This window comes from Melanotaenia boesemani, chromosome 20, assembly GCF_017639745.1.
Source record: "Melanotaenia boesemani isolate fMelBoe1 chromosome 20, fMelBoe1.pri, whole genome shotgun sequence".
Classification (NCBI taxonomy): domain Eukaryota; kingdom Metazoa; phylum Chordata; class Actinopteri; order Atheriniformes; family Melanotaeniidae; genus Melanotaenia; species Melanotaenia boesemani.
The window spans coordinates 17,354,933-17,367,080 of NC_055701.1; the positions used below are offsets into that span (position 1 = coordinate 17,354,933).

Sequence of the window (12,148 nt, forward strand, 5' to 3'; positions counted from 1 at the left end):
GCACTTTCCACAGACTAACAATTTGAAAGCAGCCACACTGATTAAAATAGCAAAAAGGAAAACCAAGGAGCATATTATGTGATTGAGTGTAAGATGTGAGGATGCTGGGGAGTAATGAGTACAGGTGGTAACATGGTGATGGAGTAGCAAGGCAAAGGGAACTGGGGACATCTGGGATAATGGGCAGAAAATGCAAAGAAAACCAAATTAGAGAAGTGAGGGGGACATACAAGAAATGATGTTGCATAAAATAAAACAACCAAAGCAGGTGCAAACAGGAACTGAAAACCTGAAAATCATGAGTAACTCTTATGAAAAAAACACACAAAAAAAAACTGGAGATGTAAAAAAAACATCAAGACACCAAAAGTTAGTATAAACCTCACAAAAGAAATCTTTTGAAAGCAACTAAGAAGATTTAGTGATACAAGATTTTATATGAACGAGTTTTCAATAATGGAGATTAGTGTCTGGCTGGCTGGTGAAAAAGTTGTCATGAAGATCTGGATAGAAAATGAATAAGATGAGTTTAACAAGAGACTGAAGAGGATGGATGAGAGTAGAGCATCAGAAATAGTTCATGAGCTTAGTTTGCACTTATTCTCACCAGCAAATCACATGCTGCTGTTTAAATGTCAGCCGGCAGACAGTCTTAGTCACACTACAGCTTCATCTGCTGCATTGACTTCATGTTTGCTTTCCCCACAGCACTGGACAAACACCAGTGTAAGTAATACAGTTAGTGTTTGCAGACTTTTATTATATCATATTTCAGGGTGCTGGTATTGTACATGCACACTCACGCTTTCATGTGAATATATCTACTGTGAAATATCTTCATCCTTACTTCTTGGTACAGTGAGCTCAATCATTTCTAAGTGACTCTCCTTGAGCTGACAAATAATTATCCATAATTGAGAACACTTGTGTGTGTGTTTGCTGTCCTAAAGTGTTTTTTTGTGCAATCCTCATGCACATTATATACCATGTAGCATGTAAAATCAATGAACTTGAAAAGTAAGAAGAAAGAAGATAATGTATTAAGGTAGCATTAACAGAATAGAAGAGAGACTAAATGTATATAAGTGTGTCTGCATGCATGTATGAGTGTATTAAAAAAGAGAAATGTGTTTATGTATGTCTGCTTACAAGTGTGATCTGGGATGATTAACAAGGGCAGTGATTAGTATCAATCTGTTGCAGTTTGAACTTGAAAATGGTAAAAGTGTTGGGGAAAGAAGAACTTGATATATACACTTGACCAAGTGTGATCAAGTGCATACTAAGCTGTTTTCTTTATTTGAAAAATATCTTTAAAAAAATCTAATTTCTGTTTTTTGTGCTTTCCAGCTTTTATTAGGGTCCGAGCCATACAAAGTATGGCGGGGCCCTATTGTTTTTATTATTCTTTTTAATAGTTATTTTTATGCATTTTTACTAAACATATTGTGGCAAAAGACTTTGTTGTTGTGTTTACCATACTTCTGCATTTTGGCTTTTTTTGTTGTTGTTATCAGAGATTGTATTTGCCTGCTAAGGACCAGAGAATGCTTTATAATGTCAAGCCATGAATTGGTTTAGAATAAGTAAGGGCTCGTCTGCTGTCCTCAGTTAGCTGTAAGCAAAGACTTTTTGCATAGCATTCTGCTTCCTGTATTCTCTCCCTATATACCACTTTTAATTATTTACTGAAAACTTATCTCACACAGTAGCAGTTGTATGAGTGTGCAAACTGATCTCCAGCCCTGATCTCTCCAGTCCAGACATTCTCTTGCACTGATGGGGAATTTTTGCATTTGCATTTGGGATACATATTGCACGTCTGCACTAGATTATTAAAGCTATCTTATTTCAACACATTTAATTACCTTAATTAGCTTTACACAGCATATTAATTATGGTTACATAAACCTAATCAGTCATTCTTAAAATAAATTGAATACAGCATCCTCATGTCCTCATCACATTAAAACTTTTGTTTGGCTGTTTTTACAAAGTACCTCCCCCACACCTTCAGATCAAAGCTTAAAGGAATTTTTTTTGTGTGTCTTAGATGTGTGATTATGACCAGTTTTGTCTACAGTTGCTTTGATAAAAAATGATAGCTTGTCTTCCACAGACACATCTCAACCTTTCCTCCGCTGGCTTCACAAGCGCTGATTATGAAACCACAAGATTAAAATGCTATGTAAGCAACTGAGGTATTTGTTCTCAGTCGTGCTCCTGTGATTCTATTTAAATCAAGATTATTTTCTGGTTCAATCAGTCTAAAAGAGGAAATGTTCTGTGGGCGTTTTAAGAATAGTACAGCAGTAGAGTGTGATCTCTTTTTTAGCTGCTGCCAACAGTAAATGGAGCCTTATGAATTGAGGGAGAAATGCAATGATGGTGGGCATGAAATTGAAAATTGTTGTGAAAATGATTGGTTTTATGCATGGAAGTGTAAAATATAGGAGACCAAATAAGCCCCCAGGCAACAGGAAGTTTTCTTTGGTAGTTTTGAATATGTCTGCCTTTCTCTTTTCTATTTTAAAAATAAAGATTTGGACTGTTTGCATCCTGAGCGAGTTATCTTTAAGTACTGATGACCTATATGGACTTAGTGCAGTTTTCTACCTTATGTCCTGTCTCACTGCTGTAACCTTGTTGGGATCTTAATGTTGTCTGGCACCTAAGTCTTCAATGCCAGATGTGTAGAATAGTTTTTCAATACTGTTTATTGGATGAGCAGCCTGGAGAGCTGCATTCAAATCAATTTCCGCTGCTAGTCTTTTACAGGAAAATATTGTCAGTGGTTTAATGCGTTTTTGCTTTTTTGGGATTTTTTTTTCTCTCTTGGAGCTTTTTATTTGCTGTTGTCACTTGTGAGTGTGTATGTGTGTGACTATCCCCGATTCAGTTCTTTTTTTATCTTGTTTTCTCCACTAATCTTTCTTTTGTTCATTTTCCTACAAGAGTTATTTTTCTTCATTGCTTCTAAAGTCTGTTTCTGCATTTCACTAGTCTGACTCACCAGATGTCAGCCTGCCATTGTCATTTACTGAGCATCCTCTTCCCCATCCTCCATCTGCATCTTACCATTTTAAAATCCTATTTTGCTACCGAAAATAAACAATCCCTGAATAGCAATCCAAAGTAGTGTTTAAAATGTTTAAGGCCATCTAGTATATTTTGCTGTAATAGTTGCAAAGGTCTACAAATTATAGTTTTACAAAATTTTCTTGTGAATTTGGCTGTTTCTGTATTTACGTACATGGCAAGTTTATCCACTAACATCCCTGGCAAAGGAGCCTCACGTTCCAGGTGTTGTTTTACTTTCATGATTTGTCAATACAAGATGGCTCTTTTTTAGTGTGTGAATGTGTGTGTGAATGGGTGAATGTGATGTATAATGTAAAGCGCTTTGGGTATCATCCCAGGTACAGTAAAACGCTATATAAATACAGACCATTTACCATTTAGTGGGTCACAACCTTTTATTGCCCCAGCAACTTTTTCCTCATTATAAGGGACATGTTTCAAATACTTTTTTTCTGTGCTTGAGATTATTTAGGTGTCTGAACTGACCAGTGACCACTTTCTTTTAAAAAAAAAAAAAAAAAACACAACACAACCTAGGTCTGACTAACTCACTCTGTAAACGGTTACTTTAAATTTTCATATAAACTTATAAACAAAAGTATTGAAATTTGTGTTTGGTTGATTATTTCTTTTTATAATAATCTTTTTTATTTTACAGTAAGTGTTATACTACACTTTTGATGCTAGATTGAGTTAATTTAAGACAACTCTAAAGCATCTACCAGTGGTTTGGCTAATGTTTCATACCATGTCTGGGAAATCTGAATATTATTACCATTTTTTATTTTTCAGTTCAATTCAGTTTAATTAACTTAAATTCAGCTTTATTTTGTATACCGCCAAATCATAACAAAGTCATCTTAAAGCACTTTTAAAGACACAGTTTTATTCAATACAAAATTATCCATCTAGCCATTTTATTGTACCCACTTATTCCAATGCAGGGTTGCAGGGGGGCTGAAGCCTATCCCAGGGCTACTAGGTGAAAAACAGGGTGCACTCTGGACAGTTCACCGGTCCATTGCAGGGCCAATGTTCATAAGAACCAATTCATTAAAAAAAAAAAAAAGTTTTTCTTCCCAGCTAAAAGTTAGAAATTCCAAGTTTCCGTTTTTAAATTGAATGCAGCATCCAACATAAAAATAGAAACAAACTTTAAAGCCTCTGCAATGTGTTGCCCACATACGCAGTAGCTGTTAGTGTTTGCCACTAAAAATGCAAACAAAGAACATGTTGCCCATATTTTTGTTAATCCTATGTGTGACAGAGGAATTATTTTGGGATTTTGCAAAAAACAGCTAGTGTTTCTTTGTGTGATGCTGTGTATTTCTAACCAGGGCCGGTCCGACACAGGACTTAACTAGATTAATCAGCTAACCAGATTTTGGCTAAAAATGTTACTTTGTGGCTGATTTGCAGGTGAGGAAAATGTAAGTATTTGAGAATAACTATCAGTTTGGTGTGTAGACGTCTGACCTTTCAGAATAGGTAACCATATGTTACAGCAGTAACATCAAGGGATGTTGAGTGCAATTCGTATCCAAATTTACATTGCAGAGCTGCAGGGCTGATCTCACTAAGGCCCACACCACAGAAGCCCTTGTCATCTGTTGATCAAAGCATGTGACAAGCATTTATCTGGTGGGCGCCGTGGCACTCTGCATTAATGATTTATACATGTTTTTATGAGACGGATCTGAAAGTGATGATGTTTATTCACTTTTATTTAGTGTGGAAATGGACCAAAGTCATCTTTAAAGTTTGTAATGTCATTGTTCCATCTCACCAATTTCGCTCATCTTAGTTGCCACGAGGATCGTACTGCTTTCAATTAGGGCTGTTTGAAGTGAAAGAATAGAGAGCTTTCTTATCCTCTGGTAAAGAATCTTATGACTTCTTTCTCTCTTTGTATGTGTGCATCAGAAATGGCACCCATTTCTCAGAGCACTGTGTTGTCTTTGTAACTATAAGGCAGCCTCAGGTTCTTCCCTGCCCCATGTTTTTTTCTTTTCTTTTCTTTTTTTTTTGTTGTATTTGCCATGCCTGCTTGCGGGTCGGCAAGTCTGTCGTACCCATCCAAAGATTTGACCTGATTTCAAAGCAAAGCAATCAGTGGAACCATCGGCACGTGTCAGTCTGCGCTTCCTCCGCCTCTCCCTCTGCCTTTGCCCCCCTCACACGGTTATATGCCAGCTCATCTCTGCAGCTCCTAAGCTGCTGGACAGAGTTAAAACACTAAACAGCTGCTGGTGGCCCAACAGATGTGGCCTGTGAACCAGAAACATACAAAGCAGTCAGTTCCCATGTTTTAACAGGTTTTGTAATAATGATTGTAAATCAAGTTTTTAAAGGTGATCAAGAGAAAATACATTGTTTACAATACAACCATAAAAACTGCAACTGGATTTTTTTTCTGGCAGTACTATCTAACTTGCCACTTAAATTCAGCTTTAATTTGGCTGCAAAATGAAGGTAGCTACTGTAATGTAAACATAGCGATAGGAAGTTTTACTTTATCTCCAATGAAGGTGTGTTTCCCTATGACAAAATAAAGCTGTAGGTCCTTTGCTGTGACACTTCCACAAATTTGGTTTTGATTGATGCGTTACTAAATTCTGACCGTTGCATGTAAGAACATTACATCACATTTTTAATTAGCAGAAAAGCAGTTACAGTGAGCGCTGGCCCGTGGGAGTTGTCTATCACTTTTAATTAAAGCTTGATTGCCAGAAGTCATGTAAAAGTCTGTCAACATTCTTCACATCCAAACAGTTCAACACAGCAGCAGCTACGTTTTATCCTGTGGTCTGCAGAATGCTTAACATCACATAAAACCAGTCAGGAGCTCTGAGAGAGGTGTTATGTTTGTGTTTTTCAGTGGATGACTGAAGGTTAACGTTATTCATACTGTCCTTTGCACTTAACGGACCCCCGTGACCCTCCCTATTTTTGTGCCCTTTTCAATTTTAGTCACCTGCTCAGTACTTTTATTCCCTCTTTGCCTGCACTGCCTCTCTTTGCTTTTGTGTACACTCACTCTTTCTCGCCTACACTGTGTAGATCTGTCTCTGCCCTGTAGACATTCTTTTATCCTCCCATCCCTCTGTCTCCCCCTGGCTCCCTGCGCCTGTACTTGGCTGCTTGCTTTATAAATAGCTTGGCCTAGATTACAGCAGCTGCATTGGCGCTGGTTTGGCTAAGCCAAGAGAGGTGGCCTGTTGTAACGAGAGGTTGGCAGCAAAGAGATGGAGCATGTGTGTGTTTGCCTGCGTATAGGTGTGTTTGGATGCAGGCAAGTGGAAATCAGGGATAGTGAAGATGCAGGCTATCTGCATACCTGCAATAACTGGACTTTTTTTTTTTTTTTTTTTTTAGACTTGCCAAAAAGATTAAAGTTGTCTGTTAAGAAGAACTGCATACTTGTCATATTTGTGTTAAATGTAGCTGATTTGTTGTGCTAAAATAACTATGAATCTTCCTCTTTGAGTAGTTGTGTTCATGCATTGTTGGTTTACGTATGCGTGTGTATTAACATGCATGTGAGAGTGTTATGAGCATGCGTAAATCAGCCCACCGTGATGATCCACTGCCCTGATTTCCCCCTCCTGCTCCTCTGCAGAGCTTCACTACAGAATATAAATTTTGCTCGTCAGTGAGAATGAAACACACCATCTCACCCTTTAAGCCTCTGCTGCTTCCATGCTTTCTCTTCTTCTCTGCTTCTATAAACTGAATCATGCATGTCAAAGACTCTGCAATGACTGGATTTCTACCATTTCACTGACTGCGTGCCTTATCTGATGACTCATACTGCTTGTATATTTATTTATTTTTACAATAAGGATAAAAAAAACTATCTGACCAAATATTTCCATAAATCCAAAATTCTTATTGTGTTTGCATGTAATGGCTCATTATGTTTTTGTCTTTAGACTTAAAAAAGGACAATTAAATATCTGCTTTTTACTGCACCACTAGTTAGCTGGCTACAGCTTAATCAAATGGATTATGCCAGAGGGAATAGTTTATATTTTAGGAAATGCACTTCAGAGGTTCTGAGACATGTTTTTTTAATTTTGAGAGAATCAGACTTGCTGTTTTCTACCATCTTGGTGCAAAGCTGTCATATGACTATATGAATATATGAGTGGCATCATTCTTATCTAACACTCAGTAAGAAATCAATCAATAATTGAGAAAGAAATCAATACTGATAGATTATTTAAAGGTAAAAACATTAGCTACATTTGTTTTAGTTATAAGTCCTACAAGGTAGCAACATTTTAAATGTTGACAAATGAGCTGCTGCTGTTCTCAGACATTTGTCAACAGTATGTATTCTTGTTTAGGGTGTGCTGACTTAGATCTAACAGCAAGAATTGTGAATGAGGAGATGAGAATTGAGAATGAAGAGGAGGAGGAGGAGCAAAGCTTGTGAAATGAGGCCAAAGAGGAAGAAAAGTGCTTCATCATCCAGGGTGATCCATCCTACTTATCAGGCATGACAGAGGGGATCAGAGGAATGCATTGACACAGGGCTTTGATAACTAAAAACAGCTAAATACTCATGCAATACACTGCAAGGTTTAAGACAGGAGTGGTTTGGAAATATATAACCAGGACACAAATATCTGAATTTTATTCTTAAATACAAGATGTGTGGGTTTTTTTTTAACCAAGCCTTTTTTCATTTCAGATTTATTACATTGTTTTTTGTAAGCTGAGCTACTCTGCAATGTTTCTGCACAGTCCATGGTAGGTGCAGAATTATTTCCTAAGGTACAAGTTGGTTGGAAGTTACTGCTGTACACTGCAGCACTGAATTCCCAGTGGAATAGGTCAGTCTATATTGTGTTGCACAGACTAAAGCAGTTTGAAATGACAGGTAAAGAACAAAGAAGGTGGCTCTGAGCCGGAAGGTGCAAACCAATAAGCAGCAGCAAGCATCTGCTCAACTTAAGTTTTCTTCAGCAAGAAAGCAAATCTCTGCTATTTTCTATTGACTCAAGGCTTCATAAACAGGGTCCAGTGAAAAGAGAATTTTTCAACATGGTATGAATAAATGATCACAACTTTTGGAGACACTAACACTACATTAGATTTCAGAAAACATAATAGATATGAAAGAAAAGGCGACACAGTCGTGCTGCTTTAATGATTAATGTGATTGATGAGCTGCTGGACTAAGTTGAAAATAATATCTAAACCTGTCAAGTAACATCTTCTGCACTGCCATGACTTAAAGAAATTAAACAGATTCCTCCCCAGAAGATGAAACATCTTACGGAGCTGCTCAGACTTAGGTCAACGTGTTTGTGTCTGATATCTGGCAGGTTTTTGGCATTTACAGGTAGATTTTTCCAAACTGAGTGACTGACTGATGCTGTCTGCTAGAGGAATGTCACACTCATCCACACATATCTTTCTCATGCTCTCTGTCTGGACAATGCCTGACACACACAGACATAAATAGCCCTCACTGCTTAGAGCCTCAATATTAATGGCTCATGGGGACTTAGCTGTCTCGGCTGGTCGAGCAAATATTGCTATTATGAAATGAAGGGAGGGAGAAAGGGATGATCTGAGTGATGGAAAGAAGACATGATTTGTTATGCAATAACATAACGACTGTGAATTTTTGAAATGATTGGTCCTTAGCTGCAATGGAAACAAAGAGAAAGGGACTGTGGCTGCAGTGGCTGTCAGCTTCTTCAGCTGCTTCATTGTGACTGATCAGAGCCACGGTACAGTTAATCTCTAATCAACCAGTCAACAATAGAGAAACTGAGGTCGCAAAGAAATTCTGTTAAAGTAATTCCAGATAGAAAATATTTAATAGACACCTAATTTAGGTATTAGAACCTTAAGGATATATTTCTAGACCCAGTACTTTTGTGTGACTGCCACTGAGTCATGCTGTCTCCGTTATTCCTTAACCCATAAAGCCGGATAACTGCATTCAGTTGGCATGATAACTTCCAGAGCATGTAGCTGACATGCGTGGTTATGCAATTGTGCCTTGATTGGGGGAAAAAAACTACAGTAAATGCCTTCAGCTGGCAGTTTATTTTTGACTGTGTTGATCAGGCACTCTGTTAAGCTTATGAAATGGTGATGTGAGGAAAAAATACTCAAATGAATCTCTTATCGCTTGATTTATAAGGATTAGAGCCACCTCTCATTACATATTGCCTTTAATACACATAATTTGCTCCCATTTCTTTTGTAGCATCTATGAAAAATCCCAAAGATCAACATTAGACTAGCATATCTCAATGTAGTGTACAGTATGACCTTAAAGTGTCAGGCCTTAACATGTTATCCTTAAAAAGTAGGATAAAATCAAATAAATATCTGACACAGGACTCAAGAGATGCATCTTGCCCTTCACATGAGCCATCGGCTGTTAACAAAAGCCTTGTCAGGAACAGTTTCCATGAGATATGCCAAACTGCACATAAGCTGAACTGAAATCAGTAGTAGCAGGTCTCATGGAGTAATGAATCCTTCCCAGAGCTTAACATTATTAAAACAGTGAGGCATCATCTCAGCAGAGAAAAAAAGGCAGCTAACATCCAAATAAAGGCTTTGTAATGTCCTTCAACAATCCTGAAGAAATATTCCTTAAGAAATGACAACAATAAATTAGTATAAAAGGGTTCAGGTTATGTTGAAGAAATAGAAGTGGTCAACACAAATATTAAGTCTTATTAGACTTTTACAAACTATTTTTACCTTAGATAATTTATATATTACATTTACACGTTTCAATAAATCAGCTATGCCCTGTTTTGCTGGAAATATTTAAAGAAATGCTGATATATACAACACACTCCTGGGAAAACTTAAGTTCATATTATTTTAATATAATATTCAGTTTTTGACATTAAAGAATAAATTTGGTTGTTTAATTGAAAGGTTTTAATATTATCGCCACCTTTTCCATCAGATTATGTCTTCAAAATTTCCTCCCTTCCCCTCCCACGCAGTCTCAGGTTTGATCATTATAAATTAAATTGCTGACCTTTTAGTACAGATTTGATTCTTTTGTCCTGTTTTTTCCCACAGTGTCCATTGTGAATAAGCTATAAAAAAAGCGTCCAAGACACTTTCCAAGACAACAATGATGAATAAGGGACTATGCTGGAATGGAGATTAGTCAGTGTGCCACTTATGTTGATGCTTTATTCGTGTGTGACACATTTTTCTCCAACAACTTGGTGAGCTTAAAACACGGCAAAAAAAAAAAAACAAAAAAAAGCGGAATAAACTGGACGGTGAATTCTGCAGTGCGCTCCGCACATTTCGTCAAGCACTCGTAGTGGCGTAAAACACGACGAACGTGAGGATGGTAATGACGTCAATGTGGAGCCAGGGGGAGGGCGCGAGCGAGGCAGAGACGGACAGGGTTTGTGCGGCTGCTGCAGCATCACACTGAGCAGCACCTCTGTGCAGTGAGCAGTCCAACCGCAACTCTCTCGGCTCCTAAAGGCGATCAGAACAACCCCGCCGGACGTACACCCACCCTGGGGAGACATTTTTCTCTGTGACACGCCAAGAGGAACAGCCTGACTTACTGAATTTCTTTTTCCCCCAACCACGCAAGGGAATGCCATCCATAAATATGAAACTGGAGATGGTGACCATCATCGCCTGCGAAGTAGACACCGAGGTGTTTACATCAGACAAATTGCAGGTACGGTTTTCCATTTTTTAAAAAAACGCACGTTGCAACAAACCATTACTCTGCCCTTGTGTTGCTGTGCAGCAGTTTGCTCAGGATCGACCGACTGACTGCATGCTGCTCTATAGAAGTGCATGCATATATTGGTGACGTTGAATGCAGCCCTTTCCCAGACTGGGATTTTTATCAATGGGAGCCGCAGCTCTCGAAGACGCACGCCAGGAGCTGCGCGCATTGACGTTGAATGAATTGCACATATAAGAAAAAAAAAAGGGTTGACGCAAAATGGGGCATAGGGGGGCGGAGGGCTTCTTGATGTCTGAATTGATGATATATGTCGAATGTGAGATTCGAGGATTTGAGACATGATGCGCAAGTTGAATAGGAGGGTGTGATGGGTTGAATTGTCCATGCAAGACACATACAGGGAAGAAATTAGGCTGTTTTTAGACGCAGTGGCGGACAGACTCTTCTCCCCTGTCTGTTTTCACTACTCATTACAACATCATTGCAGGTGCTTCAGGTTAGACTTCATACCTGTATAGACAGTTAATGGAAACCTTTAAAAAAACTGCACAAACGTAAAATTTAAGATCATTTTATACTTAAAAAATAATTTCTCTTTAATCATTTTTTTAAATGAAAAGCAGAAATAATTTTCTTCTCTCTGAGTGCTGTTTGCTGAGTTTTTTTGCTTCTCCTTAAATATTAAATCAAGTGGTTTGACATGGAATACATTTAGGTTACTATATACTCATCTATGACATATATATATATATATATATATATATATATATATATATATATATATATATATATATATATATTACTGCCTGTTTGTCACAAGGCATGGAAGTAGTTGCACTCTTTGCATGTACAGTAAGTCTGAGGATTCCACTTTTGAGTCTGCAACTTACCAGTTTGGGGGTGTTAAAGGTTGTACAGTCTACCAAGGCTGAACCCTTTGGAAATTCAGTGAACATATTTCCTGCTGATTACATGTCTGTCTGTTTAATTTATTCATCAAAAAAGCAAACAAAAAACTACATTGCAGCAGGAAAGTATGATTATCAATGGCTGGGATTAACCTCAAAGGCCAGTCTAAGCAGCGTTGTTCCTCTGTGTTACTTCCCTGCAGGTGTAATGATGGCTGAGTTCAGTCCCAGAGGTTAAATTCCCACTATGTCAACCTTGTTTGGCACTTTTGTCTGTTTGTTTTTTTTTTTTAGCAGCTGCATATTTTTCCATTAATCCTCCACATTTGTCTCTTGTTTTGGGGATGGCATGTACTGCATGTACTTGTTATTTGAAGTTTCTGAAAATATCCTGCACACAAACAATGCAAGCTGACCACTGACTCAGCCTGGTGTGTGTGCATTCCCT

At 37.9% G+C, this 12,148-nt stretch overlaps 1 protein-coding gene across 2 annotated transcripts in view; it reads left to right on the forward strand.

The window, feature by feature from the left end:
- Positions 1-12,148, forward strand: part of rcan3 (regulator of calcineurin 3) — a 35,553-nt gene that overhangs the window by 6,501 nt on the left and 16,904 nt on the right. Inside the window, exon 1 of one of the 2 annotated variants that reach the window (XM_041972802.1) lies at positions 10,448-10,777. The exons of the other annotated variant lie outside the window; for it this stretch is intronic. Within the exon in view, the coding sequence (XP_041828736.1) occupies positions 10,691-10,777 (87 nt within the window). The 5' untranslated portion in view covers positions 10,448-10,690. Of the gene's footprint in view, positions 1-10,447; positions 10,778-12,148 lie in introns of those variants that run through there. 2 annotated transcript variants of the gene reach the window in all.